At 47.4% G+C, this 27,406-nt stretch overlaps 1 protein-coding gene and 1 non-coding gene across 2 annotated transcripts; one reads left to right on the plus strand and one right to left on the minus strand.

The window, feature by feature from the left end:
• The first annotated feature begins 35 nt into the window (after positions 1-35).
• On the plus strand, positions 36-154 carry LOC117376884 (5S ribosomal RNA). The gene has a single exon (XR_004541801.1). It is a non-coding gene; the product is annotated as a 5S ribosomal RNA (ribosomal RNA).
• A 568-nt stretch (positions 155-722) lies between these two features.
• Positions 723-27,363, minus strand: snapc4 (small nuclear RNA activating complex, polypeptide 4). Its single transcript, XM_055224365.1, has 21 exons — positions 27,323-27,363; positions 23,872-23,986; positions 21,761-21,970; positions 21,600-21,631; positions 21,368-21,490; positions 20,529-20,660; positions 20,226-20,310; positions 19,778-19,859; positions 18,556-18,657; positions 18,407-18,479; positions 17,674-17,838; positions 17,369-17,519; positions 12,392-12,498; positions 12,214-12,308; positions 11,925-12,019; positions 11,469-11,776; positions 7,955-8,499; positions 5,397-6,636; positions 5,076-5,315; positions 3,013-4,087; positions 723-1,041 (listed from the first exon to the last, which is right to left on the minus strand). The coding sequence occupies exons 2-21, from the start codon at positions 23,984-23,986 to the stop codon at positions 728-730; spliced, it is 5,289 nt and encodes a 1,762-aa protein (XP_055080340.1). The 5' UTR covers positions 27,323-27,363; the 3' UTR covers positions 723-727.
• Between the last annotated feature and the right edge of the window lie 43 nt (positions 27,364-27,406).

The following is a 27,406-nucleotide window of genomic DNA, read 5'->3' on the forward strand; positions in this document are numbered from 1 at the left end:
TAGATATAAAAACAGTGTCACGTTCACGTTTCCTCGCTTACGGCCATACCACTCTGAACACGCCCGATCTCGTCTGATCTCGGAAGCTAAGCAGGGTCGGGCCTGGTTAGTACTTGGATGGGAGACCGCCTGGGAATACCAGGTGCTGTAAGCTTTTATCTTTCCTTTCTTTTTTAAACTTATCTAAAGTTCTTAATATTGTTTTGAGTGAAAACAAACACATTAGCCTGTCTACATGACTGTCATGTTCTTTTGTACAAATTACTGTTACTACTGCACTTCTGTAATATGACCAGGAGAGGGAGCTGTTCTGATACTTTTCTACATTGTAAAACTCTCAGGCTCTTGGGCTCACTGGGTTCATGTGTTTTGTTTGTTATGTTTTTGATTCATAATTTAACTCCATCAGATATAAAAGAATAGATGTTACATTGAATGATTGATGATGGAGGAGGGGAGACCATGCTCTGGTATGAAGACAGTACTTTACAGTACTCTGCATATTCTCTGTAGTACTAATACTGCACTCTTGAGCTCACATTTTCTCAAACTGGAACGTTTCATTGGCTAAATGTATGAAATTTAAAAAAGGTAAAAATAAGAAAATATTTTTATTTGAACAAATAAACTTTTATACAAAGATTTACACTAGTTTCATTATGAAAAGAACAAGAATCAACATCCCAATGAAACAGGACTGAACAGGACTTAACCAGGGACTAAAATGTTACTTCTTTTGACTTTCCTTTGGGCCCTTCCCCTCTGCATCTTGCTGGTCTGTGATTGGCTCCTCGTTCTCTTGCTGGTCTGTGATTGGCTCCTCGTTCTCTTGCTGGTCTGTGATTGGCTCCTCACTGTCGTGCTGCTCTGTGATTGGCTGCAGAGAGGCCAAGAGGGCGGGCAGAGTGAAGATTGACAGGAAGCGCGCCTTGAGCAGCTGGTGGGCGGGGTGTGACCCTAAATGCTCTCTCACGATTTGCCGAACAGCCTCAGTAAGCTCCTCCTCCTCTGTCTGAATTGGCTCCTGATTGGACAGCGGCTCTAATGAGAGAACAGTGTATTCAGTTACTAGAAAACCATTTGACTGAAGCAAGACTCTTTAAAAGCCCCAGAAGTCCTCAACATGGAGTCTATAATCTTTAAACCAGCCCTATTGTTCTTGTGTCCATACAGTTCTCATTTCTGACCTCTATGGATCATTTTATTATAATTTACACATTTTAAATCACAATATTTACCTAAAACGACTTTAAAAAAGAAACAAGTCAGCTGAATCTGCAATAGAAAACTGTGGTGCCCAATGGAAGCTGACGTCACCGTAAATCACAACATCACAACAAAGCGCCGCATGCCGTCGGCGCCCCCTATGGACAGCTGCACATCACACTAGAGCAGCACATTTTTTTCATTTGTATCAAATCCTACGAGTATCACCGATTAAGAAAATTAAACTGGAGAAGAAAGTGTGTACGTCACAGCGGGCGGAGGTTGATGATCGACTTTGCTGTCGTGTCATCTGACCTCCAGCCACGTGTCTTGGACACTCAGGTGAAGACAGGGGCAGAGCTGTAGAGCACCACCTGGTGGTGAGTTGGATCCGCTGGCAGAGGAGGAAGCCAGACAGACCTGACAGGCCCAAGCGTACTGTGAGGGTCTGTTGAGAACGTCTGGCGGAGCCCTCTGTCAGTGGGGTCTTCAACTCCCACCTCCAGGAGAACTTCTCCCAGATCCCGGGGGAGGCTGGGGACATGAATTTCAAGTGGGCCATGTTCTCCGCCTCTATTGCTGTGGTCGTAAGGTCTGCGGTGCTTGTCATGGAGGCAACTCCTGAACCCAGTGATGATGGACACCGGAAGTAAGGGGTGCTGTCAGGTTGAAGCAGTCCTATCGAGCCTTGTTGGCTTGTGAGGTAGCTGACGAGTACCAGTGGGCCAAGCGTGCCGCAGCCCGTACAGTCACAGAGGCAGTGCTTCACCAACACTGTTTACAGTGCAGGTGGAGAGCTGCTGACCTTGACTGGGGGTGTTGTAGGATGGTGGAAGGAATACTTTGAGGATCTCCTCAATCCCACCATCATGTCTTCCAAGGAGGCAGAGACTGAAGACTTGGAGACGGAGTCATTCATCACCCTGGCTGAAGCCACTGAGGTGGTTAAAGCTCCTCTGTGGCTCCAGGGGTGGATGAGAGCCGTCTTGAGTGTCTTAAGTCTCTGGATGTTGTGGGTCTTGATTGACACGTCTCTGCAACATCAAGTGGCAGTTGGGGACAGTGCCTGTGGAATGGCCAAGCAGGGTGCTGGTCCCTCTGTTTAAGAACGGGGACTGGAGGGTGTGTTTCAGTTACAGGGGATTCACACTCAGCCTTTCCTGTAAGGTCTATTCCAGGGACCTGAGAGAAGAATCTGACTGATAGTTAAACCTCGGATTCAGGAGGAGTAGTGTGATTTTCGTCCCAGTCGCAGAACACTGGACCAGCTCTATACTCTCCATCAGGTCTTCGAGGGTTCATGGGAGTTTTCCCAGCCAGTCCACATGTGCATCTGGAGAAGGCATTTGACACCCTCATGGTGTCCTGTGGGCGATGCTCCAGGAGAATGGGATCTTGGGTCTTGTTCACAGATAAGAGAAGGATTGAGCACGAGATTGACAATTGGAACGGTGCAGCGTCTGCAGTGATGTGGTTGCTGCATCAGTCCGTTGTGGTAAAGAAGGAGCTGAGTCCACCGGCAAAGCTCTCGATTTACCGGTCAATCTACATTCCTACCCTCACCTATGGTCATGAGCTTTGGGTAATGAATGAAAGGAACGGGATGGTAGATGGGAACGCCTCGGGGAAATGTGTGGGATGAGGGAAGTCCGGGAGTCCCTGCTTAGACTACTGCTCCCGTGGCCCGACCCGGGATGAGCCGAAGAACATGGATGGATGGAGCTTACTCAAACATGAATTACTCTAAACACAACTTCAGAATGAACAAAAAAAGTCTAAACAAAAAGATGACATTACACTGCTCACCTGACCTACATCCTGCCGTCTGATTGGATGTTCTGTGGGCTGGCTCTTTTGTACTTCTTGGATGCTCATTTGTCAGATCATCGCTTGTTCCTGTTATGTCATTGGTTGCTTCTCTTGTTCCAGGTGTTTCATTGGCCCGTTCTTTTATTGCTTCTGGCGTCTGATTGGTTTGCCTCTGTTCTGTATCTTGAATCTGATTGGTCGATTGTTCATTTGTACATCCTGCCGTCTGAATGAGCGGTTTGCCATCAGTTTCTGAGTTTTGACTGGCTCTCTGCTCCACCCCTGAACTGCCATCCCTCTCCTTCACTACCTCCTCCTCCCTCTCCTCATCTCTCTCCTCCTCCCTCTCCTTCTCTTCCTGTGAATGGTTGCCGGTTTGACGTTTCTCTGCCTTGGAACTGGGTTGTGTCTTTGGAAGGAGTCTGACAGCGTTTTTGTGTAGCTCCGCCCTCTTCTGCAGCAGCGTCTTTAGAGCCTTTAGGTTACATATGAACGGAGGCAGGTACGGCAGCGCTACGGTACTGCCCTCCACGGACACGCCCCTCTCACCCCTCAGCCAATGGGAAACCTGCTTCAGCTCGTGCTGCCCGGCTCCCAGCCAATCACAGAGCTCAGTCAGTAAGACGCCTGAAGAATTCTGTGATGTGATTGGAGGATTTGTAATGGGAGGGTTTTGGGTTTGAGTGAAAGAGAAGGGAGAAGGAGACGAGGGAGCAAGGGAAGAAGGTAAGGATGCATTAGGAGGAAGCAAGGGAGCAAGGGGGCGAGGGAAGGGCACATTAGAAGAGTTTAAAGGAGGGTTAGAAGAAAGAGGAGTGTAGGAAGTAAGGAAAGGAGGCAAGAGAACAAAGGTAGGAGGTAAGGGTGCTGAAGGTAAGGAGGTAGGAGGTAAGGGTGCTGAAGGTAAGGAGGTAGGAGGTAAGGGTGCTGAAGGTAAGGAGGTAGGAGGTAAGGGTGCTGAAGGTAAGGAGGTAGGAAGTAAGGAGATAGCAGCAGTGGAGGACTCTTGTGTTTTGCGGCGTTTGGAGCTGTGTTTCTTCTCTGATGAAAGTCGTTTTTTCTGTTTTTCAACCTGGAAAAAATAATAATAATAAGTGACATTCAGTGGTAAGGGTCAAATGTCATTAAACCCTGGTCTGCCTTATGAAGTCTCAGGCTGTGTCCGAATGTCCACAATCTCCCTGCAGGGGGCAGTATTTAGGCCTCACACATTTTAGTGGTGTCTCAATGTTCAGCTGGTGTAAAAGTAGTGCATTCCAAATGTCCCACATTGACAAATAGTGCACTATTACACTAGTACTACAACTATTACACTAGTACTACTATTACTATTACACTAGAACTACTACTATTACACTAGTACTAAAACTATTACACTAGTACTACTACTACAGTACTATTACTGATCTGACTGAAGCAGATAGAAGCTCTGCTTTATGGCTCTGTGAATCGTGATTATAAATGAAACACTCTTAAATAAATCATTATGATGTAAAGGTGCTAGCGTTAGCTCGAGTTGCTAGCAGAGCGATAATAAAGCATTATGGTGTAAAGATGCTAGGCTCTGCAGAGTCTGATAAAGGGTGAGGGACTATGTACAGAGGGAGGGGCTGTGGAGTGAGGGGTGAGGGGCTGGAGGAGGCATTCGGATATAGCCTCAGTTTAAACTGTCTCAGTGTTTAACAGCACCCTGCTAGCTCTCGGCTAGGGTGTTGGAGGTTAGTCAGGGTGTTAGGGGTTGGGTCAGAGTGTTGGGGGTTAGGGGTCAGGGTGTTGGGTGTTAGGGGTCAGGGTGTTGGGTGTTAGGGGTCAGGGTGTTGGGTGTTGGGGTTAGGGGTCATGGGGTTATGGGGTCAGGTAGTGGACAGGAAGCTTGTCACTGACAACATGTTAAACACTAAACAAATGTGTTTGTCTCAATGCAAACGCTAATTTTAAAGCATCAAAAATATTTAAAAAACAGCACCACAGACTGAAGTCGACTCTACATGAACCAGGCAGAGTTTAGAGTTTGCTTTACATTTTAATAAATGTGAACAGCTTTGAGTCACAAATTTTACCTTGTCGCGGTGCAGAGCCAGAGCCTTCATGGATGGTTTCCTTCTCCTCTTCCCCTGCTCCTCCTCTGCACCATCCTCCTCTGCCCCCTCCGACTTGCCTCTGTGCTTCTCTGCTTGGCTCTCACTGTGCGGGGATGCAGACAGAGTAATCTGATTGGATGATGGGACCTTGCTGTGATTGGGCCGCGGGGCGTAGTCGTGGTCGGACAAAGCGTTGATGTGGTCAGAGTCAGAGAGAACCTAAGAACCAAAAGCAGAGAGGAGCATGGGTCATTTTTAATATCTGTGTGTATCTGCACCTGTCACACCTGCACCACTCACCTGTACCCGTCTCACCTGCACGTCTGCGTCTGAACTGGAGCTGTCAGTCTTTTTCTGGTCACAGACTGCAGGAGAGACACGGCGGACATTTTGTGTCTGTTGCCCTGGAGACGCAGGATAAACTTTGACCACATGAACCTTCTGTGCCTCAGAGGAGTCCCGGAACAGGCGGACATTTTGTCTTTTAGAGGGAGAGAGAAAGGGGAGAGGGCGGACATTTTGTTTTTTAGAGGGAGAGAGAAAGGGGAGAGGGCGGACATTTTGTAAGGAGTTCGGGGAGTTGGGGAGGACATTTTGCGTTTTAGCAGACAGGCTCTGCAGCGGTGAAGAGGCGTGCCGGCCATGTTGGGTCCATCCGGGCGCCATCACAGTGAATACGCTGGGAGGAGCCAAGGAGGAGGTGGGGTTTGGAGGTAATGTTAGAAACCCCTGGACGTTCTGAGGAGGTGCAGTGAGGAGAGAGGAGGAGCTCTGGGTGAAGGAGGGAGGAGCCGGCCGGACATTTTGTGTTTCAGAGGACGGAGGAGCCCCTTTTGTAGCAGCAGCAGAAACAATGACCGCTTCAGAGGAGGATGAGGAAGAGGGGAGAGGAGGAAGAGGGCAGGAAGAGAAGGTGGGGAGAGGAGGAAGAGGGGAGGAAGAGGAGGAGGTAGGGACTTGGCCATGTTGCGTCCAAACAGAAGGAGCCACAGTGAAAAGAGTCTGAGGAGACAAAGAGTTTGGGGAGAAATGCATTAAGACCTGCATGTTCTGTGGCGTGACGAGGGGGGCGGAGCTCTGTGTGCCAGGGGGAGGGGCCAGACGGACATTTTGGCTCTGAGCAACATTGTGAGAGAGGAGGACAGGGAGGTACATGTGTCCAGCCTGAGGAGGGGCGTGGCTGGTTTGAAGGGGGGCGGGTCCAAGCAGACTTGGACGTGTGACTTCTTGTTTGATTTGTTTCATCTTCAAAATGTCCGCCACTGTCCTACTCCTCAGTTCCGCTCGCCGTCTGCGCTCCTCGATTGTTCGTTTGCAGCCTTCAGCGTCCACTCTGAGCACATGTAGAAAGAATCGGAACAGGCTGGAGCTCGACAGATCCCGGTTTGGTCCTGGTCCGGTTTTGGATGAGCCCTGGTTTAGTCCTTCTCTGGGTCTGGGCAGTTCTTGGGTCGGTTCTTTGACGATCACATGTCCGACCCATGGAACCATGACCGCCTGAAGCCTGTAGCTCAGAGACATCTCCGTAAGACGTCTCCCTCTGTGAACACAAGGGGGCAGTGGAGAGTGACATGTAGATACTACTGATAAGGTTAAGGTTGAGCCATGGAGCATTTTTGGCTTGATGGAGGAAATCAGAGAGTCCAGTGGACACCCACACAGACACAGGGAGAACACGCAAACTCCACACAGACACAGGGAGAACACGCAAACTCCACACAGACACAGGGAGAACACGCAAACTCCACACAGACACAGGGCGAACACGCAAACTCCACACAGACACAGGGAGAACACGCAAACTCCACACAGACACAGGGAGAACACGCAAACTCCACACAGACACAGGGAGAACACGCAAACTCCACAAAGACACAGGGAGAACACGCAAACTCCACACAGACACAGGGAGAACACGCAAACTCCACACAGACACAGAGAGAACACGCAAACTCCACACAGACACAGAGAGAACACGCAAACTCCACACAGACACAGGGAGAACACGCAAACTCCACACAGAAAGGCCTGGGAGTCCAACCATGGACTGCCTTGCTGAGAGGTGAGTGCTAACCATATTTGGTCCAGGTATAGCCCCTGGTTTAGTCCTGCTTTAGTTCTGGTTCATTTCTGGTTCATTTCTGGTTCAGTCCTGGTTCAGTTCTGGTTCAGTCCTGGTTCAGTCCTGGTTCAGTCCTGGTTCAGTCCTGGTTCAGTCCTTGTTTAGATCCATTCATAGTCACACTGTTTTAACCTTGCACAGCAGGATGGTGACATTTGTGAGTCACAAACTCATGAGGGACTGAACCAATCACAGAGCAGCGACATAAATGGGTAAAACTCAGTTCCGCTCCAGAAGAGTTTGGTGTGAGCAGGTTACACCATTTCATCCCATTTACTTGCGTGGAGTATTAAAGAGGGGGTATTTTACTTCTATGGGGTATTAACTATAGCAAATAACATGTTTAGATCTCCATGTTTCCTTTTATTGTTTTGAAAATGCTATATTCGCCCAAAACAACGTGATAACATATTTCACTTTTGTTTTTGATGCTCTGAGTTTCCCCTCCCTTTGCTTTCTGTGCTAAGTCCCTCCCCCTTCAGAGCACTATCACAACACAATCAGCTGCATCCCACTAATGAAACTACTGCACATCGTTACAACATGGAAGAAAGATACAAAAAATCTATTTAGCGCAACCCCCCCCCCCCCCCCCTTAAGTTTCCTCCTTCTCCCACCTCCCTCCCTCCTCCTTCTCCTCCCTCCTCCTTCTCCTCCCTCACTCCCTCGCTCCCTCCCCCTCTATCCTCCTCCTCCTTCCACCTCCCACCTGCTCCTCCTCCTCTGTTTCGCTCACCTGTGGGAGAACTTGCGCGCCTGTTGTTGTAGTAGAACAGACAGATCTTCAGCCGTGATCATCAGAGGAGCATTGAGGAGGTTCTCGTGGCTGTTCTCCTCGCTGGAGACCTCAGTGGGACGAGGGATGGTCACCTCAGAACATACAGACTTCTCCAGGATCGTACAGCGCTCCACGCTCTCACTACTGCCCCCGTCAGGCTCACAAAGGGACACCGGTTTGAAGAACGGAGACCTCCTGCTGTGATCTACAGGAAGCCACTGGTCCAAATCTAGCCTGACCCACGACACCGTTGCTGTCTGCTCCTGCCAGTGTGCTCCTGTCGGCTCCTCAGGCTCTGCTCCCATCTCCTCTGGTCCTGCCTCCTCGTATCTTCCCTGCTCCTTCTCGCTGTAGTCTCTGGTGACTTTGGTCTCGTCTTCGTCGCTGATGTCCATGTAGGGCACCTCCTCCTGCTCCTCTTCATCATCGGACATGATCACGTCTTTGAAACACTTGGTTCTCCTCCTCCTCTTCCTCTGCTTTGTCTGAGCACATTTAAGGTTCTGTCACAAAATGGAAGAATCACAGTTTGATGTTAGAGACTCAGATCTACCAGATCAAGTTCTCATAGTCTTGTACAAACACAAAGGTCCAAAGTCTTGGTCTGGTCCAGTTTGAGTCCTCTTCTAGTCCAGTTTAAATCCTGGTCTAGTCCAATTTAAGCCCTGGTCTTATCCAGTTTGAATCCTGGTCTAGTCCAGTTTGAGTCCTGGTCTAGTCCAGTTTGAGTCCTGGTCTAGTCCAGTTTGAGTCCTGGTCTAGTCCAGTTTAAGTTCTGGTCTAGTCCAGTTTGAGTCCTGGTCTAGTCCAGTTTAAGTTCTGGTCTAGTCCAGTTTCAGTCCTGGTCTAGTCCAGTTTAAATCCTGGTCTAGTCCAGTTTAAGTTCTGGTCTAGTCCAGTTTGAGTCCTGGTCTAGTCCAGTTTAAGTTCTGGTCTAGTCCAGTTTGAGTCCTGGTCTAGTTTGAGTCCTGGTCTAGTTTGAGTCCTGGTCTAGTTTGAGTCCTGGTCTAGTCCAGTATGAGTCCTGGTCTAGTTTGAGTCCTGGTCTAGTCCGGTTTAAGTCCTGGTCTAGTCCAGTTTAAGTCCTGTTTCTTTTCATACTTCACTGTACACTGTACTCAGTCTTTGTTAATGGTGTAACTACATATGAAAGTCCGACTGAGATACCACAGAAATGTAACTATTTTTGTGTTAATTCTGGTTTTGAACTGGTAAAGAAAATAAGTGAAATAAATGATGAATTAAACCCATCCTCTGCTGTACATGATGGTCCAAACTCACACTGTCTCACTCTTTAAACACAGGTGTTGTTGCTGATGACCCTTATTTAAAGAAGAAGATAGGGCATGTTTCATAACTACAGACCTACAGCTGTTTTACTTTACTTATCAAAAGTATTAGAAAAAGTTGTTGATAAAGGTTATTCTTTCATATAAATAATAATTCAGTTTTTTATAAGCATCACGTGGTTTCTGTAAAATCACAGGATTTACATGGCTTTAGTTCATTTGTTAGATGAGCTAACCTCTGCATTAAACAATCCATTTATTTGTAGTATTTTTTGGACTTACCAAACCTTTTGTTACAGTCAATCATGAAATTATATAAACATGGTTTATATAAAACAGGGGAATCACACTCCTCAGCCTTCCAGGTAAGGTCTACTCCAGGGTGCTGGAGAGGAGAATCCGACCGATAGTGGAACCTCGGATTCAGGAGGAGCAGTGTGGTTTTTGTCCCGGTCGTGGAACACTGGACCAGCTCTATACTCTCCATCGGGTTCTTGAGGGTTCATGGGAATTTGCCCAACCAGTCCACATGTGTTTTGTGGATCTGGAGAAGGCATTCGACCGTGTCCCTCGTGGTGTCCTTTGGGGGGTGCTCTGGGAGTATGGGGTCCGGGGCTCTTTGCTAAGGGCTGTCCGGTCCCTGTATGACCGGAGCAGGAGCTGTGTTCATTGCCGGCAGTAAGTCAGACCTGTTCCCGGTGCATGTTGGACTCCGCCAGGGCTGCCCTTTGTCACCGGTTCTGTTCATTATATTTATGGACAGAATTTCTAGGCGCAGCCAGGGGCTGGAGGGGGCCTGGTTTGGGAACCACAGGATTTCAATTCTCTGCTGTTTGCAGATGATGTTGTCCTGATGCTTCATCGAGCCAGGACCTGCAGCAGGCAGCAGAGTTGAGTCGAAAGGCAAAGCTCTCGATTTACTGTCAATCTACGTTCCTGCCCTCACCTATGGTCATGAGCTCTGTGTAATGACCAAAAAGACAAGATCACGAATACAAGTGGCTGAAATGGGTTTCCTCCGCATGGTGGCCGGGCGCTCCCTTAGGGATAGGGTGTGGCGCTCAGTCACATGGGAGGAGCTCGGGGTACAGCCACTGCTCCTACACGTCGAGAGGAACTAGTTGAGGTGGCTTGGGCATCCGCTCAGGATGCCTCCTGGACGCCTCTCTAGGGAGGTGTTCCGGGCATGTCCCACCGGGAGGAGGCCCCAGGGAAGACCCAGGACATACTGGAAGCTCTATGTCTCTAGGGTGGTGTGGGAACGCCTTGGGGTCCCATTGGAGGAGCTGGAGGACGTGTCTAGCTTAGACTGCTGCCCCCGCGACCCGGCCCCAGATAAGCGGAAGAAAAAGGATGGATGGTTTTCATAAAACAGTTTTTAAGTGGCTACAGAATTATGTTTGTAGTCGATCCCAGTTTGTTTGTATAAATGGTTCTGACAGAACTAATATACAGTGTGGAGTCCCTCAGTTCAAATTGGGTCCTTCATTATTTTTATTATACATAAACGACTTATGTTATCTATCTCATGATCTTACCCCAATAATGTTCACTGATGTGAACTTTATTCAGATCTAATTCTAACTTCAATGCTGGATTATCTGCCACATGACACATGGTTCAACCTGAACAAGTTATCTCTTAATATTAAATAATAATAATAATCATTATACGATTTTTTTTTTTTTTTAAACAAAAACATTTCCAACTAAACTTAAAGCCTAAATGGATGAAATGTATTCTTCCAGTCCAGTTTGAGTCCTGGTCTAGTCCAGTTTGACTCTTGGTCTAGTCCAGTTTGAGTCCTGGTCTAGTCCAGTTTGACTCTTGGTCTAGTCCAGTTTGAGTCCAGTTTGACTCTTGGGCTAGTCCAGTTTGAGTCCTGGTCTAGTCCAGTTTGAGTCCAGTTTGAGTCCTGGTCTAGTCCAGTTTGAGTCCTGGTCACATACATCGCGTAAACATCTCGAGGTCCGCTGTGAGTCTCATTATAAAGAGTTTTATTGTCTGAGAATCAGGAAATGCGCATTAGCATGCTAGATGTTGGCTAGCTAGCTAGATGGACATAATGAGCAAATGTCCCATAATGTCCTCAACAAACAAGCTCTCCTGTACTTTAGACCTCTACAAACTGTTCTAAAATGTGCCCGTGTCAGATGCCCTCCCTGTGAAGCAGCAGCAGTTACCTGAGACCTGAGAGCCAGTGAGGAGTCTTCTGACTGTCTTCTCCTCATCTCTCCTTCCTCCTTCACTGTCTCCTTTCCTAGCTTGTTCGGTTCTTCCTCAGCTTCATTTCGCTCCCTCTTGGTCGTCTTCTCAGTGTCCTTGGCTGTCACCTTCTCTCTTCTCCTCATCTCCTCTCCTGTTTCCTTGCTTCCTTCCCTTGTCTCCTTGTGTCTGTAGATTCCAGCTTCAGTCAGTAGTTTCTTGTAGGCTCTCATGCACTGGGCATCGGTCCGATTTGGGATCTCAGCCGCGATTTTAGACCACCGGCCTGCAACAGCATTCAAAGACACTTTAGTCCTGGTCTAGTCCAGTTTAAATCCTGGTCTTGTCTATATACGATCCAGTCCTAGTTCAGCTCTGGTCCAGTTCTGGTCTAGTCCCGGTCCTGGTCTAGTCCACTCCGGTCTGGTTCTCACCATATCCGTGTTTCTGGACGAGGTTTCGCAGCATTAGGTTTTCGCGTTCGTCAAAGGGTCCTTTCTTGTTGTCAGGTTTCAGACAGTCGTAGTACCTGCCCCAGAACAGAGAACATAGAACATTGAACCCAGAACATAGAACCCAGAAGAGAGAACACAGCAGGTTAGAGGTAGCACTAGTAATAGAATAAACAGTTCTATTTGTTTTAGTAGCAGCAGTAGTAGTAGTAGTAGAAGTAGACGTAATTAATGGTCTCTGCAGTAGTAGTAGTAGTAATGGTAGTGGTACCGGTCTCTGCAGGCACAGTCTGTTCTTCCTGGGACCTCGTAGCGGATTTTCCACCAGTGTTTGGCTCCATACTTCTCTATGGCAGCGAGCAGCAGCTGAAACCAGACCACACCAAGTCAGACCAGACCAGATATCAGGGACTGAACCCGGCCTGAACCCGGCCTGAACCCGGCCTCACCTGGTCCTCCTCTGGACTCCAGGGGCCTCTCTTGAGTCTTGGGTCCAGGACCTGGCTCCACCTGTAGAGGAGCTGTCCAGGGAGTCTGTCCTCCATGAAGTAACACACTGCAGAAAGAAGTCACACAGGGGTCAGAGAGGTCACAGATCAGAACAGGGATAGGACAGGGTCAGAAAGGGGTCAGAAGAGGGTCAGAGGGGTCATTGTTGCAATTTTCCCTGTTTTGTTTTTTTCCATAAAATCAGCCCTATTGTGCTTAGTCTCTCTAGTTCTCATCTCTGACTCCTGTGGATCATGTTATAATTTACACATTTTAAATCCCAATATTCATCTAAAACGGCTTAATAAAAGAAAAGTCTGCTGACGTCTGCGTTAAAAGTCCATACGGGGCGTCCATAGTCCATAGTCATCCATAGGGGGCTGGATAGCTGCACATCACACTAGAGCAGCACATTTGTTTTCATTTTTACCAAAATGACTACACGACACTGCCGAATCCTGGGCATGTACCGATGGAGGTGAAAACGGGGGTAGATGGACAAAATGGCGTCTTGAAAATAGTTGATTAAAGATTAAACTCAAACATGAATCACTCCAAATACAACTTCAGAGGCTCAATGAGAAGAAACGACTAGAACATGGTTAAAAAAGTTTGAAGAACAGAGCGGATTGAAACACACTCTGAAACACATTTTTGGGGACATGGTCTATTACTCTGGGTGTAGGGGACATTTTGGGGACATGGTCTATTACTCTGGGTGCAGGGGACATTTTGGGGACATGGTCTATTACTCTGGGTGTAGGGGACATTTTGGGGACATGGTCTATTACTCTGGGTGCAGGGGACATTTTGGGGACATGGTCTATTACTCTGGGTGCAGGGGACATTTTGGGGACATGGTCTATTACTCTGGGTGCAGGGGACATTTTGGGGACATGGTCTATTACTCTGGGTGCAGGGGACATTTTGGGGACATGGTCTATTACTCTGGGTGCAGGGGACATTTTGGGGACATGGTCTATACTCTGGGTGCAGGGGACATTTTGGGGACATGTTCTATTACTCTGGGTGCAGGGGACATTTTGGGGACATGGTCTATTACTCTGGGTGTAGGGGACATTTTGGGGACATGGTCTATTACTCTGGGTGCAGGGGACATTTTGGGGACATGGTCTATTACTCTGGGTGTAGGGGACATTTTGGGGACATGGTCTATTACTCTGGGTGCAGGGGACATTTTGGGGACATGGTCTATTACTCCCCGAACCGCCACCTTAACGTGGTGGAGGGGTTTGAGCACCCGAATGATCCTGGGAGCTATGTTGTCGGGGGCTTCATGCCCCTGGTAGGGTCACCCATGGCAAACAGGTCCTGGGAGACGGGTCTGACTAAGAGCGGTTCAGAAGCCCATCATGAAGAGAAATCCAACGAGGCCGTTTACGTCGCCCGGACTGGCGTTACCGGGGCCCCACCCTGGAGCCAGGCCTGGGGTGGGCGCTCGGCAGCGAGCGCCTGGTGGCCGGGCCTTTCCCCACGGGGCCCGGTCGGGCCCAGCCCGAAGAAACGACGTGGGGCCGTCCTCCCGTGGACCCACCACCTGCGGGAGGAGCCATGAGGGGCGGGTGCGGAGAGTCTCCGGACATGGAGACTAGCTCTGGGGACATGGAATGTCACCTCGCTGGGGGGGAAGGAGCCTGAGCTTGTGCGGGAGGTTGAGCGTTACCGGCTAGATATAGTCGGCCTCACCTCCACGCACAGCTTGGGCTCTGGAACCCAACTTCTTGAGAGGGGTTGGACTCTCCATTTCTCTGGCGTTGCCCGCGGGGAGCGGCGGCGAGCTGGTGTGGGCTTGCTCATTGCCCCACAGCTCAGCCGCTGCGTGTTGGGGTTCACTCCGGTGAACGAGAGGGTCGCGTCCCTGCGCCTTCGGGTCGGGGACAGGTCTCTCACTGTTGTGTCGGCCTACGGGCCAAACAGCAGTGCAGAGTACCCGGCCTTCTTGGAGTCCCTGGGAGGGGTACTAGACAGTGCACCAACCGGGGACTCCGTTGTTCTCCTGGGGGACTTCAACGCCCATGTGGGTAATGACAGTGACACTTGGAGGGGCGTGATTGGGAGGAACGGCCTCCCCGATCTGAACCCGAGCGGTGTTTTGTTATTGGACTTCTGTGCTAGTCACAGTTTGTCCATAACAAACACCATGTTCGAGCACAAGGGTGTCCATCGGTGCACGTGGCACCAGGACACTCTAGGTCGGAGGTCGATGATCGACTTTGTTGTCGTGTCATCTGACCTCCGACCGCGTGTCTTGGACACTCGGGTGAAGAGAGGGGCTGAGCTGTCAACTGATCACCACCTGGTGGTGAGTTGGATCCGCTGGCGGAGGAGGAAGCCGGACAGACCTGGCAGGCCCAAGCGTATTGTGAGGGTCTGCTGGGAACGTCTGGCGGAGCCCTCCGTCAGGGGGGTCTTCAACTCCCACCTCCGGGAGAGCTTCTCCCTGATCCCGGGGGAGGTTGGAGACATGGACTCCGAGTGGGCCATGTTCTCCACCTCTATTGTTGATGTGGCTGCTCGTAGCTGTGGTCGTAAGGTCTGTGGTGCTTGTCGCGGCGGCAATCCCCGAACCCGGTGGTGGACACCGGAAGTAAGGGATGCCGTCAAGCTGAAGAAGGAGTCCTATCGAGCCTTGTTGGCTCGTGGGACTCCTGAGGCAGCTGATGAGTACCGGCAGGCCAAGCGTGCCGCGGCTCGGGCAGTCACAGAGGCAAAAACTCGGGGTTGGGAGGAGTTCGGGGAGGCCATGGAGGAGGACTATCGGACGGCCTCAAAGAGATTCTGGCAAACCGTCCGACGCCTCAGGAGGGGAAAGCAGTGCTTCACCAACACTGTTTACAGTGCGGGTGGAGAGCTGCTGACCTCGACTGGGGATGTTGTCGGGCGGTGGAAGGAATACTTTGAGGATCTCCTCAATCCCACTGTCACGTCTTCCGAGGAGGAAGCAGAAACTGGGGACCCAGAGGCGGACTCGTCCATCACCCTGGCTGAAGTCACTGAGGTGGTTGGCAAGCTCCTCGGTGGCAAGGCTCCGGGGGTGGATGAGATCCGTCCTGAGTACCTCAAGTCTCTGGATGTTGTGGGACTGTCTTGGCTGACACGTCTCTGCAACATCGCGTGGCGGTCGGGGACAGTACCTGTGGAATGGCAGACCGGGGTGGTGGTCCCTCTGTATAAGAAGGGGGACCGGAGGGTGTGTTCCAATTACAGGGGAATCACACTCCTCAGCCTTCCCGGTAAGGTCTATTCCAGGGTACTGGAGAGGAGAATCCGACCGATAGTCGAACCTCGGATTCAGGAGGAGCAGTGTGGTTTTCGTCCTGGTCGTGGAACACTGGACCAGCTCTATACTCTCCATCGGGTCCTCGAGGGCTCATGGGAGTATGCCCAACCAGTCCACATGTGTTTTGTGGATCTGGAGAAGGCATTCGACCGTGTCCCTCGTGGTGTCCTTTGGGGGGTGCTCTGGGAGTATGGGGTCCGGGGCTCTTTGCTAAGGGCTGTCCGGTCCCTGTATGACCGGAGCAGGAGCTGTGTTCGCATTGCCGGCAGTAAGTCAGACCTGTTCCCAGTGCATGTTGGACTCCGCCAGGGCTGCCCTTTGTCACCGGTTCTGTTCATTATATTTATGGACAGAATTTCTAGGCGCAGCCAGGGGCCAGAGGGGGCCTGGTTTGGGAACCACAGGATTTCATCTCTGCTGTTTGCAGATGATGTTGTCCTGATGGCTTCTTCAAGCCAGGACCTGCAGCAGGCACTGGGGCGGTTTGCAGCCGAGTGTGAAGCGGCTGGGATGAGAATCAGCTCCTCCAAATCCGAGGCCATGGTTCTCGACCGGAAAAAGGTGGTTTGCTCTCTCCGGGTGGGTGGTGAGTCTCTGCCCCGAGTGGGGGAGTTCAAGTATCTCGGGGTCTTGTTCACGAGTGAGGGAAGGATGGAGCGTGAGATTGACAGGCGGATCGGTGCAGCGTCTGCAGTGATGCGGTCGCTGTATCGGTCCGTTGTGGTAAAGAAGGAGCTGAGCCGGAAGGCGAAGCTCTCGATTTACCGGTCAATCTATGTTCCTACCCTCACCTATGGTCATGAGCTTTGGGTAATGACCGAAAGGACAAGATCGCGGATACAAGCGGCTGAAATGGGCTTCCTCCACAGAGTGGCCGGGCGCACCCTTAGGGATAGGGTGAGGAGCTCGGTCACACGGGAGGAGCTCGGAGTAGAGCCGCTGCTCCTACACGTTGAGAGGAACCAGCTGAGGTGGCTCGGGCATCTGCTCAGGATGCCTCCTGGACGCCTCCCTAGGGAGGTGTTCTGGGCATGTCCCACCGGGAGGAGGCCCCGGGGAAGACCCAGGACACGCTGGAGGGACTATGTCTCTCGGCTGGCCTGGGAACGCCTTGGGGTCCCACCGGAGGAGCTGGAGGACGTGTCCGGGGTGAGGGAAGTCTGGGAGTCCCTGCTTGGACTGCTGCCCCCGCGACCCGGCCCCGGATGAGCGGAAGAAAATGGATGGATGGATGGATGGTCTATTACTCTGGGTGCAGGGGACATTTTGGGGACATGGTCTATTACTCTGGGTGCAGGGGACATTTTGGGGACATGGTCTATTACTCTGGGTGCAGGGGACATTTTGGGGACATGTTCTATTACTCTGGGTGCAGGGGACATTTTGGGGACATGGTCTATTACTCTGGGTGCAGGGGACATTTTGGGGACATGGTCTATTACTCTGGGTGCAGGGGACATTTTGGGGACATGGTCTATTACTCTGGGTGCAGGGGACATTTTGGGGACATGGTCTATTACTCTGGGTGCAGGGGACATTTTGGGGACATGGTCTATTACTCTGGGTGCAGGGGACATTTTGGGGACATGGTCTATTACTCTGGGTGCAGGGGACATTTGGGGACATGGTCTCATACTCTGGGTGTAGGGGATGAAGTTGCCAATCCTCATCTTGTCCACCAGGGCGCGTAGCTGAGCGTCTTCCTCTCGAGTCCACGTCCTCTTCCTCAGGGACTTGGACCCGAAGCGCTGGTACGTTTGAAGGCACATGAACGCCGTACGGTTGGTCTGAGAGTTAAATGACAGAAAGAGAGGGATTAGGAGAGGAGAAAGAGTGAGGAGTAAGTCTGAAAGCACATGAATGCAGTACAACAGGAAAGGAGAGAGAGGGTTCAGTCCTGGTTCAGTCCTGGTTCAGTCCTGGTTCACTCTTGGTTCTTACCCCCAGCTCCTCACTGGTCCTGGTCCAGTCTCGTTCCTGGTTCTTCAGACTCAGTTCCTTGAGTTTGGAGATCTCTTCGTCGCTCCATCGTTTTTTGTTTATCACTGGGTGAAGAAAGTTCTGCCAGAAACACTGAAGGTCCCCAGGCTCTCGACTGCCCTCGAACTAAGACACAGAGACTGGGTCAGGACCGGGTAAGGACCGATTTCTGGAGGAAAAAGGGGGAAGCTTGCAAGCCTGCGAACACCATCCCAACTGTGAAATACATGGGTGGAATGTTGTGGGTTGTTTTGCTGCAGGAGGGACTGGTGCACTTCACAAAGAGATGGCATCATGAGCAAAGAACATTATGTGGAAATACTGAAGCAACATCTCAAGACATAAGCCAGACAGTTCAAGCTTGGGCACAAATGGGTCTTCCAAATGCACAATGACTCAAACCATAGTGACAAACTGGTTACAAAGTGGCTTAAGGATAACAAAGTCAATGTTTTTGAGTGGCCATCACAGAGCCCTGATCTCAGTACTACTCAAAATGTATGAGCAGATCTGGAAAGGCATGTGTGAGTAAGGCGGCCTACAAACTTGACTCAGTTCTGTCAGGAGGAATGCAAATAGTAATAATTTTGTTAATCCTAACTGACCTTATTGATTTCATGTTAGACAGTGAGCAAAAGTGTCTTTTTATATAGTGTATGTGAACTTCTGGTTTACACTGTAAACCAAGACTCACGTCGATGTTGGAGATCCGGTCCCAGTCCACATCAGCAAATCTGTCTCCAATCAGCTCCTCCTCCTTCTTCTCTCTGACCAATCACAGAGCAGATGTGTTACAGAACTGACCTATCGCAGCACAAGAAAAGGTGAAGCAGCCAATGACACCTGAGCGCCTGGATGTCCTTCTCCAAAACCTGGATCTGCTCTGAGATCTGAGCTTTGTTTGAATCCGAGGACGTGGACAGTTTCTGAGTCAGGAAGTCTAATCTGCAAAACAAAACAGCTCTTTAAACCAGCCGTACTGTGTTTGTGTCTCTATATATGGTTCTATATCATGTTATACTGTAATTTACACATTTTAAATCACAATATTCATCTAAAAACTGTCCATCTCAGATTTACACAGGTCCCTACAAAGTAAAAAAACGTGAACATTCAGGGCATGCTTAACTCCGCTCTTATTGTGGAAGTACCTGGAGAGTTTGGGCTGGATGAGTTTCCTGTGTAACTCTGCTTTTATTATGAAGGATGAAGCCTTACATAAAGATGTGCTCTTATTGTGAAGGATGTGTCTGTGTGCTCTTATTGTGAAGGATGAGGCCTTACATAAAGATGTTCTCTTATTGTGAAGGATGTATCTCTGTGCTCTTATTCTGAAGGATGAGGCCTCATATATAACAATGTGCTCTTACTCTGAAGGATGAGGACTTACATAAAGATGTGCTCTTATTGTGAAGGATGAGGCCTTTCATAAAGATGTGCTCTTATTGTGAAGGATGAGGCCTTTCATAAAGATGTGCTCTTATTGTGAAGGATGAGGCCTTTCATAAAGATGTGCTCTTATTGTGAAGGATCAGGCCTTTCATAAAGATGTGCTCTTATTGTGAAGGATCAGGCCTTTCATAAAGATGTGCTCTTATTGTGAAGGATCAGGCCTTTCATAAAGATGTGCTCTTATTGTGAAGGATGAGGCCTTTCATAAAGATGTGCTCTTATTGTGAAGGATCAGGCCTTTCATAAAGATGTGCTCTTATTGTGAAGGATGAGGCCTTTCATAAAGATGTGCTCTTATTGTGAAGGATGAGGCCTTTCATAAAGATGTGCTCTTATTGTGAAGGATCAGGCCTTTCATAAAGATGTGCTCTTATTGTGAAGGATCAGGCCTTTCATAAAGATGTGCTCTTATTGTGAAGGATCAGGCCTTTCATAAAGATGTGCTCTTATTGTGAAGGATGAGGCCTTTCATAAAGATGTGCTCTTATTGTGAAGGATCAGGCCTTTCATAAAGATGTGCTCTTATTGTGAAGGATGAGGCCTTTCATAAAGATGTGCTCTTATTGTGAAGGATCAGGCCTTTCATAAAGATGTGCTCTTATTGTGAAAATACCTGGAGATTTTGGGTTGGATGAGTTTCCTGAGTCGGTCTCTGGACACAGCGTGGATCAGCAGCACTTTCTGCCAGCCCTCCCCTGGACCAGGGCAGACATTTACATAAGAAAAGCATATTACATACACATTATTTACATAAAAAAAACTGTGATCTAATGATTAGTATGTGACTATATAAGGAGATACGTGTGTGTTTTATGCCATATTGTGAAATATTACTGCCAAAGGAACACTTCTGTCAGAACGGCCCTGCTCCGAGCCAAGTCGGGTTCATGGAGATGTGAGCCAGCTCACAGTGGACACAAAATTTTTTTTTTAAATGAAAATCTTTGGCTAAAAAGTTTAGGGTTTGAGCTTTAATTTAGTTGGTCTAGTCAAATTCCCCCCTCTCTCGCCTCTCTCCTCCCTCTCTCTTTCCCCTCTTCTCCCTCTCTCCTCTGACTCACATCTTCTTGTCTTGAGTCTCTTGTAGTCCAAGCTTCCCACCAGTCGACTGTTCTTCTCTTTTGTCTCCTCGTTCGACGGAGGGCCCTGACACGAGGAAGTAAAAGTATGAGTAACGGTAGTAGTAGTAGCAGTAGTAGCAATAGCAGTAGTGGTAGCAGTAGTAGAAGTAGTAGTAGCAGTACTAACAGTAGCAGTAGCGGTAGTAGCAGTAGTAGTAGTAGTAGCAGCAGCAGCAGCAGTAGTAGTAGCAGCAGTAGCAGTAGCAGTAGCGGTAGTTCAAGTAGCAGTTGCAGTAGTCTTACCAGCCCGGTGAGTCGGTCCTTGAAGTACGGCTTGAGGAAGTTGCCCAGATACAGGTTTGAGGAGACAGGCTCAGAACCTTTGGGTTTGGACTGATCTCTGTCAGAACCAGACAACTGGACCATCAGCTCCTTCTGCAAAACACAATAAGACCAGAACTGGACCAGGACTGGACCAGGACTGGACCAGGACTGGACCAGGTCTGGACCAGGACTGGACGGGGTTGTGTGATATTTGGTGATGTTTTGGTGATGTTTGTTCATGTTTTGGTCATGTTCGGTCATGCTTGATCATGTTTCGGTCATGGTTTGATCATGGCTGGGTCATGTTATGGTCAGTTTGGTCATGTTTGGGCTTTTTTTTCATGTTTGTTGATGTTTATTGATATTTTGGTCATGTTTTGGTCAGGTTTTGGTCAGGTTTTGGTCAGGTTTTGATTTGTTTTGGTCATATTTTGTCATGTTTGATCATGTTTGATCATGTTTTGGTCATGTTTGGGGCTTTTTTGTTATGTTTGGTGATGTTCTGGTGATGTTTGGTGATGTTTGGTCATGTTTTGACATGTTTGGTCATGTTTTGGTCAGGTTTTGATTTGTTTTGGTTATGTTTTGGTCATGTTTGGATTTGTTTTGGTCATTTTTTGATATATTTTGGCCATGTTTGGTCACATTTTGGTCATGGTTTGATTTGTTTTGGTCATGTTTTGATTTAGTTTGGTCATGTTTGGTCATGTTTTGATTTGTTTTGGTCATGTTTTGATTTAGTTTGGTCATGTTTGGTCATGTATTGGTCATGTTTTGATTTGTTTTGATCATGTTTGATCATGTTTTGTGATATTGACCTGCTGCTTGTCATTTTGCTGTAGTAGTCTCTCTAGCTGTTCCAGTGTCTCCTGTATGACTTGTTGATAAACCAGGTTCATCTGAAGACAAGACTCCAGAGATGGAGGCAGCTCCATCTCACTCTGAAACATGTTTAGTCCACTTTAAATAATGTGATTAATGTCTCCATCACACTCACATTTAAATATTTAGAATCTACTGAAAATCTCAAGGCCAAAGACAGAGATTGACCTCATCACTGCTGCTGCTCCCCTCCTCCTCGTCTGAAAGACAAACACACATAAACCAGGACTAAAGCAGCACTAAAGCAGGACTAAAGCAGAACTAAAGCAGCACTAAACCAGGACTAAAGCAGGACTAAAGCAGGACTAAAGCAGGACTAAAGCTCGTACCTGTGTGATGTTGTGTAAGGGGGGACGTTGGTCCCAGCGTTCTCTCTAGTTCTTGGATCTCTCTGTGGAGGAGATCTCTCTGCTCCAGCAGCAGCTCCTCAGAACTAGGTCCTGGTCCTGGTCCTGGTTCAGTTCCGGGACCAGGTCGAGGTTCTGGGTTCCGGTTGGGATCCTGGTCTCCAGTGGAGTCCTCTGAGCTGTCGGACTCATCTGGACACAGAGACAGCACTTTTAGTGTAAAGGCAAGATGTTTATTTGTACAGGACAGTTCGTACACAATGCAGTTCAAAGTGCTTTACAGAATAAAATCACAATACAACAAATCAAAACATAAATAATCATAAATATTCATAAATTAACATTAAAAGAGAAGAAGCAGAATAAAAACCTTTCAGTCGTATGCACAGCTAAACAGAACTGTTTTGAGCCTGGATTTAAACATTGCCAAAGTAGAGGCCTGTCTCACTCCTTCAGGAAGAATGTTCCAGGTTTTAGCTGTAGAAAACAGAAACGCTGATTCCCCATATTTAGTCGTGACTCTGGGCACCAGCAGGAGGCTGGGACTAACCAGGATTAAACCAGGACTAAACTAGGACTACAGCAGGAGGCCGGTCCCTGAAGTCATCACAGTGCGAGATGGATGATATGGAGCTAATAAGAGTAAGCGAGGTGTAAAGTGCTTATGACAGGTTGGCTTCATTTGACTAAAACACACTTAACATCACTGTATTCAAGCTTTTACTTACAAAAAAGTACACTTTTCCCCAGTGTCTTTTTCCCGTTTTTTAGGTTTCAAATTTTACTTCCTGATTGGTAAACATGACATGCCATAACTGTTACCTCGCAATCATTATGTATGTTTATTGTGTAAATTATGCCAATTGGACAGATTTCTCCCAGTATCACCACATTCTACAGACCAATCATATTTAACACAGATGACATCACCACATTCTACGGACCAATCATATTTAACACAGATGACATCACCACATTCTACGGACCAATCATATTTAACACAGATGACATCACCACATTCTACGGACCAATCATATTTAACACAGATGGAGCAGAAAAAGTGAGTCTTGTGCAAACTCAGATGTGTGTCGTTGTTGTTGTTGTTGTAACACAGTGAGTTCAGATGTGTGGTGTTGTAACACAGTGAGTTCAGATGTGTGGTGTTGTAACACAGTGAGTTCAGATGTGTGGTGTTGTAACACAGTGAGTTCAGATGTGTGGTGTTGTAACACAGTGAGTTCAGATGTGTGGTGTTGTTGTTGTGACACAGTGAGTTCAGATGTGTGTTGCTGTTGTTGGTGTAACACAGTGAGCTAAGATGTGTGTTGTTGTTGTAACAAAGTGTGTTCAGGTGTGTGTTGTTGTAACACAGTGAGTTCAGATGTGTGTTGTTGCTGTAACAAAGTGTGTTCAGGTGTGTTGTTGTTGTGACACAATAAGGTCTTGGATCTAGTCTCTAGTACAGTGTAATCAATAGAACTGTGTGTGACCCCTGACCCCATTTGGAGTATGACATCATCATCAGTTTGTGTCAGGTTTATGTGAGAGGCGTGATGGACAGGTGAGTGACAGGGTGTGGTCACACACATATTAACCCTATAGCGTCGGATGCTATCGTCGCTGATAGAGCACGGTTGCGGACTTTTCATTACCGTAACTTCGCAACCAATCATGCTATCATGTAAATTCAAACGGCGTCTCAAAGCAGAGGCAGGAGGCTATTTAAATATTTTACCATCATTACAGTAATCTGCCTCCGTTGTCCCTTGAAGGTGATGAATGAGAGCGCACATGCTGCAAGGATTTTCCCAGTCACTTATTCGATGCATCAAAAGAAAAAAATACGGATCAATATGTTAAAAAGAGGTAATTGTGTGAAAAAATGCTGTATATTCTGATACTTCCTTTAACATGATTTTTATGGCTAAAAAAATAATAAAAGTTTAGGTGAGCTACACTGGCCCATAGTGTGCTCAGTCCTTAAAGGGTTAAGTGGGGAATGGTAGAAGGGAGTGGTCACGTGGTAAACGGGCATGGTCACATGGTAGAAGGGAGTGGTCATGTGGTAGAGGAGCTGATGGTCAGGTGCTTACCTGAGTCTGAGCTGAGCTGCGTGAGATCTGCAGTGTTTAAACTCTGCTCCAGGAGCTGCACCTCCCTCTGCAGACGTCTCCTCTGCTCTTCCAGGGACTCTCCTCCTACACTCATCTGAAAATATTTACAACATTTAATATAAGACACAGAACCATTTCCTGTCCAAGGGAAAAATATATTTTTATTTTATTTATTTATTTTTATAAATAAAGGAAATGAAATCTAACCCATTTCAAGTGCATATAACAGTTTTTCATGATTTTGACTAAATCTTTAAGACAGAAACTGGTTCATTCAAAGGACAAAACCCCGAGACATAAACAAAGTAATGTAGTCTACTCCATTCAGTGTAGTGAAGAGTGCAGTGAGCGTTACACTGGAGAAACTAACAGACGCTCCATAAGAGAATGTACAAACACCATCAGAAGAGCTCCTCAGGACCCCAGTCTGCTGTACATCTCCATCTCAAAGACACTAACCACTCCTTTGAAGAGAGTGAAGTACAGATCTTAGCCAGAGAAAAGAAATTGTTTGAGAGGGAACTTAAAGAAACCATTTTTGTTAGGAAAATCCTTTCTATCAAGTCCTTGTACAGGAATGGGGGGCTTGGACATTATCTATCCTCCGTCTGTAACTCTCAGACCTAAAGCAAACAAAGAGAACAACAGGGCTAGCCAGTATGCTAATAGCCAGGATACTAATAGCCAATTGTAAACAATAGGTGTTTTGAGTTTCAGTGTAGTTGGCTCCTCTCTTCAGATAGATGATAGATATAAGGCACTGTCCAGCAGTAATCTGACCAGAACTGAAGAAGTGGCTTCGAGGAGCAGCCAAACGTCTTCACTCCTACAATGATATGTTCAGTGACAGATTAGAATTTTTCTTTTACTCTGGATTAGACCAGGACGACTGAGAAATTACACAGATGTCAGAGGAGTTCTGGCCCAGTGTACCACATGGTTGCTAGGTAACAGTTATGGAATTAGCAAGCGCCATGTCATGATTTCCAAACAGGAGGTAAAATTTAAATCCGCCCTGTTCTTCAAACTGTTCTGTTCAGATCTTTAACCATGTTCTAGTTGTTTCTTGTCATTGAGCCTCTGAAGTTGTATTTGGAGTGATTCATGTTTGAGTTTAATCTTTAATCTCTTATTTTCAAGATGCCATTTTGTCGTTTTACCCCCTTTTTCGCCTCCACTGGTACACACCCACTGTGACATATGCACTTCCTTCTTCAGTTTTATCTACTTAATTGGTGGCGGCAACATCGTGTCGTCATTAGGTACAAATGGAAAAAATCATGCTCCTCACTAGTGTGACGTTTTATGGCGATGTCAGCTCCCATTGGCTACTGCAATTTTCTAACGCAGAAGTCAACGGACTTGTTTGTTTTATTAAATCGTTTTAGATGAATATTGTGATTTAAAATGTGTAAATTATAACATATTGATCCACAGGGGTCTGAGTTCAGAACTATAGAGACACAAGTCTGATTTAAACCTAAAAAACTGCCCAACTCGGAAAAAGAATTGCAATTTTTTGTAAAACTTAAATATAAAGATCTTAAGTGTAATTTAGTCAAAATTGTCAACCCAGTCATACTGCAATAGTCCTATTTTATTTGTAATACTTAAATGTGTATTTGTGTAACTTATTTTTCGGCTTAAGTTACAGTTTTTGTCTTTTGCTCTTGAAAACTGCCTGCTTAGCAAGTCTGCTTAGCATGGACCACGATTACGACCTGACGGCTCTCTGTGAAGCCTGCGACACAGTTGTTATTGAGAAGATTGAAGTGGACGAGACTACGCCCAATGAAGACACTTTTTCCAAGGTGGATAAAGTGAACTGGGACCACACACCAATCAAGAGTAGAAAACCAAGACGCTGATCGACAAAAAAAGAGGACCCTGATTAACTTTTATTAATCTCAATATTATTACAAAACGTATGTTCTCACCTATATGGGCCTTTGCCCTATACCACAAAGTTAATGGCTAGTATGGTCATTCCTGCTATGTTTGCACACTTGAACTTTTTGACTTGTTTGAAGGTTCAATATTGGATCATAAAAATGACACGGATGGACATTGGCTGGGGTAGAAATTGATAATGTTAAATTTATCTTATTATGTGTTTATGGTTATAACAGAGCTCTCAAGACATTTTACATAGATCTATGCAGATTAGCTAGTGGAGGCTGACATATTCTTCTGATGAGGTTATTTTAGGTGGGGATTTCAGTTTTGACTTTCAATTTTTAAATCACTAGATTTCCTTTTTTTTTGTGAAAATAATGAATGATGACTTTAAAAGTGACATGAATGATGATCTAATTATAGAAGAGTTGGATAACGCCGTTGATCAAATCAAAATTTATCTAGTGACCAGTTTTCCTAATAAGTGGATCAGATGTGATAAGTCAGGCTGTGCCTGTTGCAGTTCCCCCGAAGAAACCCTAAAGTGTCCTGTGTGCATGTTAGAGAGGGGTTATCGCTCAAAATATTAACTTCCCTAACTTCCCAAATTAACATGTTAATCATATTTTATATTTTGTGAATGATGTGGATAGAAATGTATCTGACACAGTGAATATTTTCTCCTACTGGCTAAACACCATATTCACCCGCTGCTTTCAACATTATATGTGAATTTAAACTGTTCTACTCGTCCCTGAAACTGTTTAAATCTGTGCCAAATCCCTCTGTTTAATGTCGCTTTTATAATCTCAGTATAATCTGCTCATTTTTATGCCTGGCAAATTGTAATCTCCATGTTATTTATTCAATGTCATTTCATGTCATGAGACCTCTGCGGGACACTGTAATGAAAACATTTAATAAAAAAAACAAAACAGGTTCGAGCTTTGGCTGATCACGTCACAGGAGTCACGTGACGCACGTGGACAGATCCGTGTATTTTTTGTTTTTATTATTCAAATATACAATGATATAACAATAACACTGCGCCAGGCTTAGGCTTTAACATTCACATTCAGGGTATTATGTAATAAACAAATATATACAAACAATTAATACAATATTACACTGGACAGATCCGTGTAACGCGCGGATAACGTTCTCCTTGTGGCGTCACAGGACCTGTCTCTGACTTGTCCCCGCGGCTCTGCGCTGTGTGCCGGTAGAGCCTCCCCCCGCCTCCCCCCGCCTCCCCCCGGGGCTCACGGAGCCCCGGTGCCCGCCTCCCTCATCCCACACCCCGGGGCTCCGGTTCTCCCCCCGCAGGAGCCGGTGTTCCCGGTGTGAAATGACGCTGATGGAGTCGTTTGCATACGCCGCGCGCGGGGCGTGTTCTGGCGGTAAACCGGGGCTCCACGCGCTGTACCGAGGCTTTACCGGGAGCTCGAGTGCGGGCACCGCCGGTACGTCACTGCACGGAGGTAAAACTGCGGGGTTGTGTCGGTAAAAAAGAAAAGTGAAAGTTTGTACGCACCGTGAGTCAGGTCCGAGCGCGGATCTGCTCCGCTCTGTGCGCCGCTGTTTGGGTTCCGGCCGCAAACACACACTGTGATTCTAG

Source organism: Periophthalmus magnuspinnatus, chromosome 9, assembly GCF_009829125.3.
Source record: "Periophthalmus magnuspinnatus isolate fPerMag1 chromosome 9, fPerMag1.2.pri, whole genome shotgun sequence".
Lineage (NCBI taxonomy): Eukaryota > Metazoa > Chordata > Actinopteri > Gobiiformes > Gobiidae > Periophthalmus > Periophthalmus magnuspinnatus.

Bases quoted from the DNA above. Each gene is read 5' to 3' on its own strand.
- snapc4 (XM_055224365.1), bottom strand. From the start codon at position 23,986: ATGAGTGTAGGAGGAGAGTCCCTGGAAGAGCAGAGGAGACGTCTGCAG. The intron at 5,316-5,396 runs GTGAGTGGTGCA...TTTGGTTCTTAG, and splicing joins TGCAGGTGAGACGGGTACAG to GTTCTCTCTGACTCTGACCA. The intron at 1,042-3,012 runs GTGAGCAGTGTA...TTCTCTCATTAG, and splicing joins GACGGCAGGATGTAGGTCAG to AGCCGCTGTCCAATCAGGAG.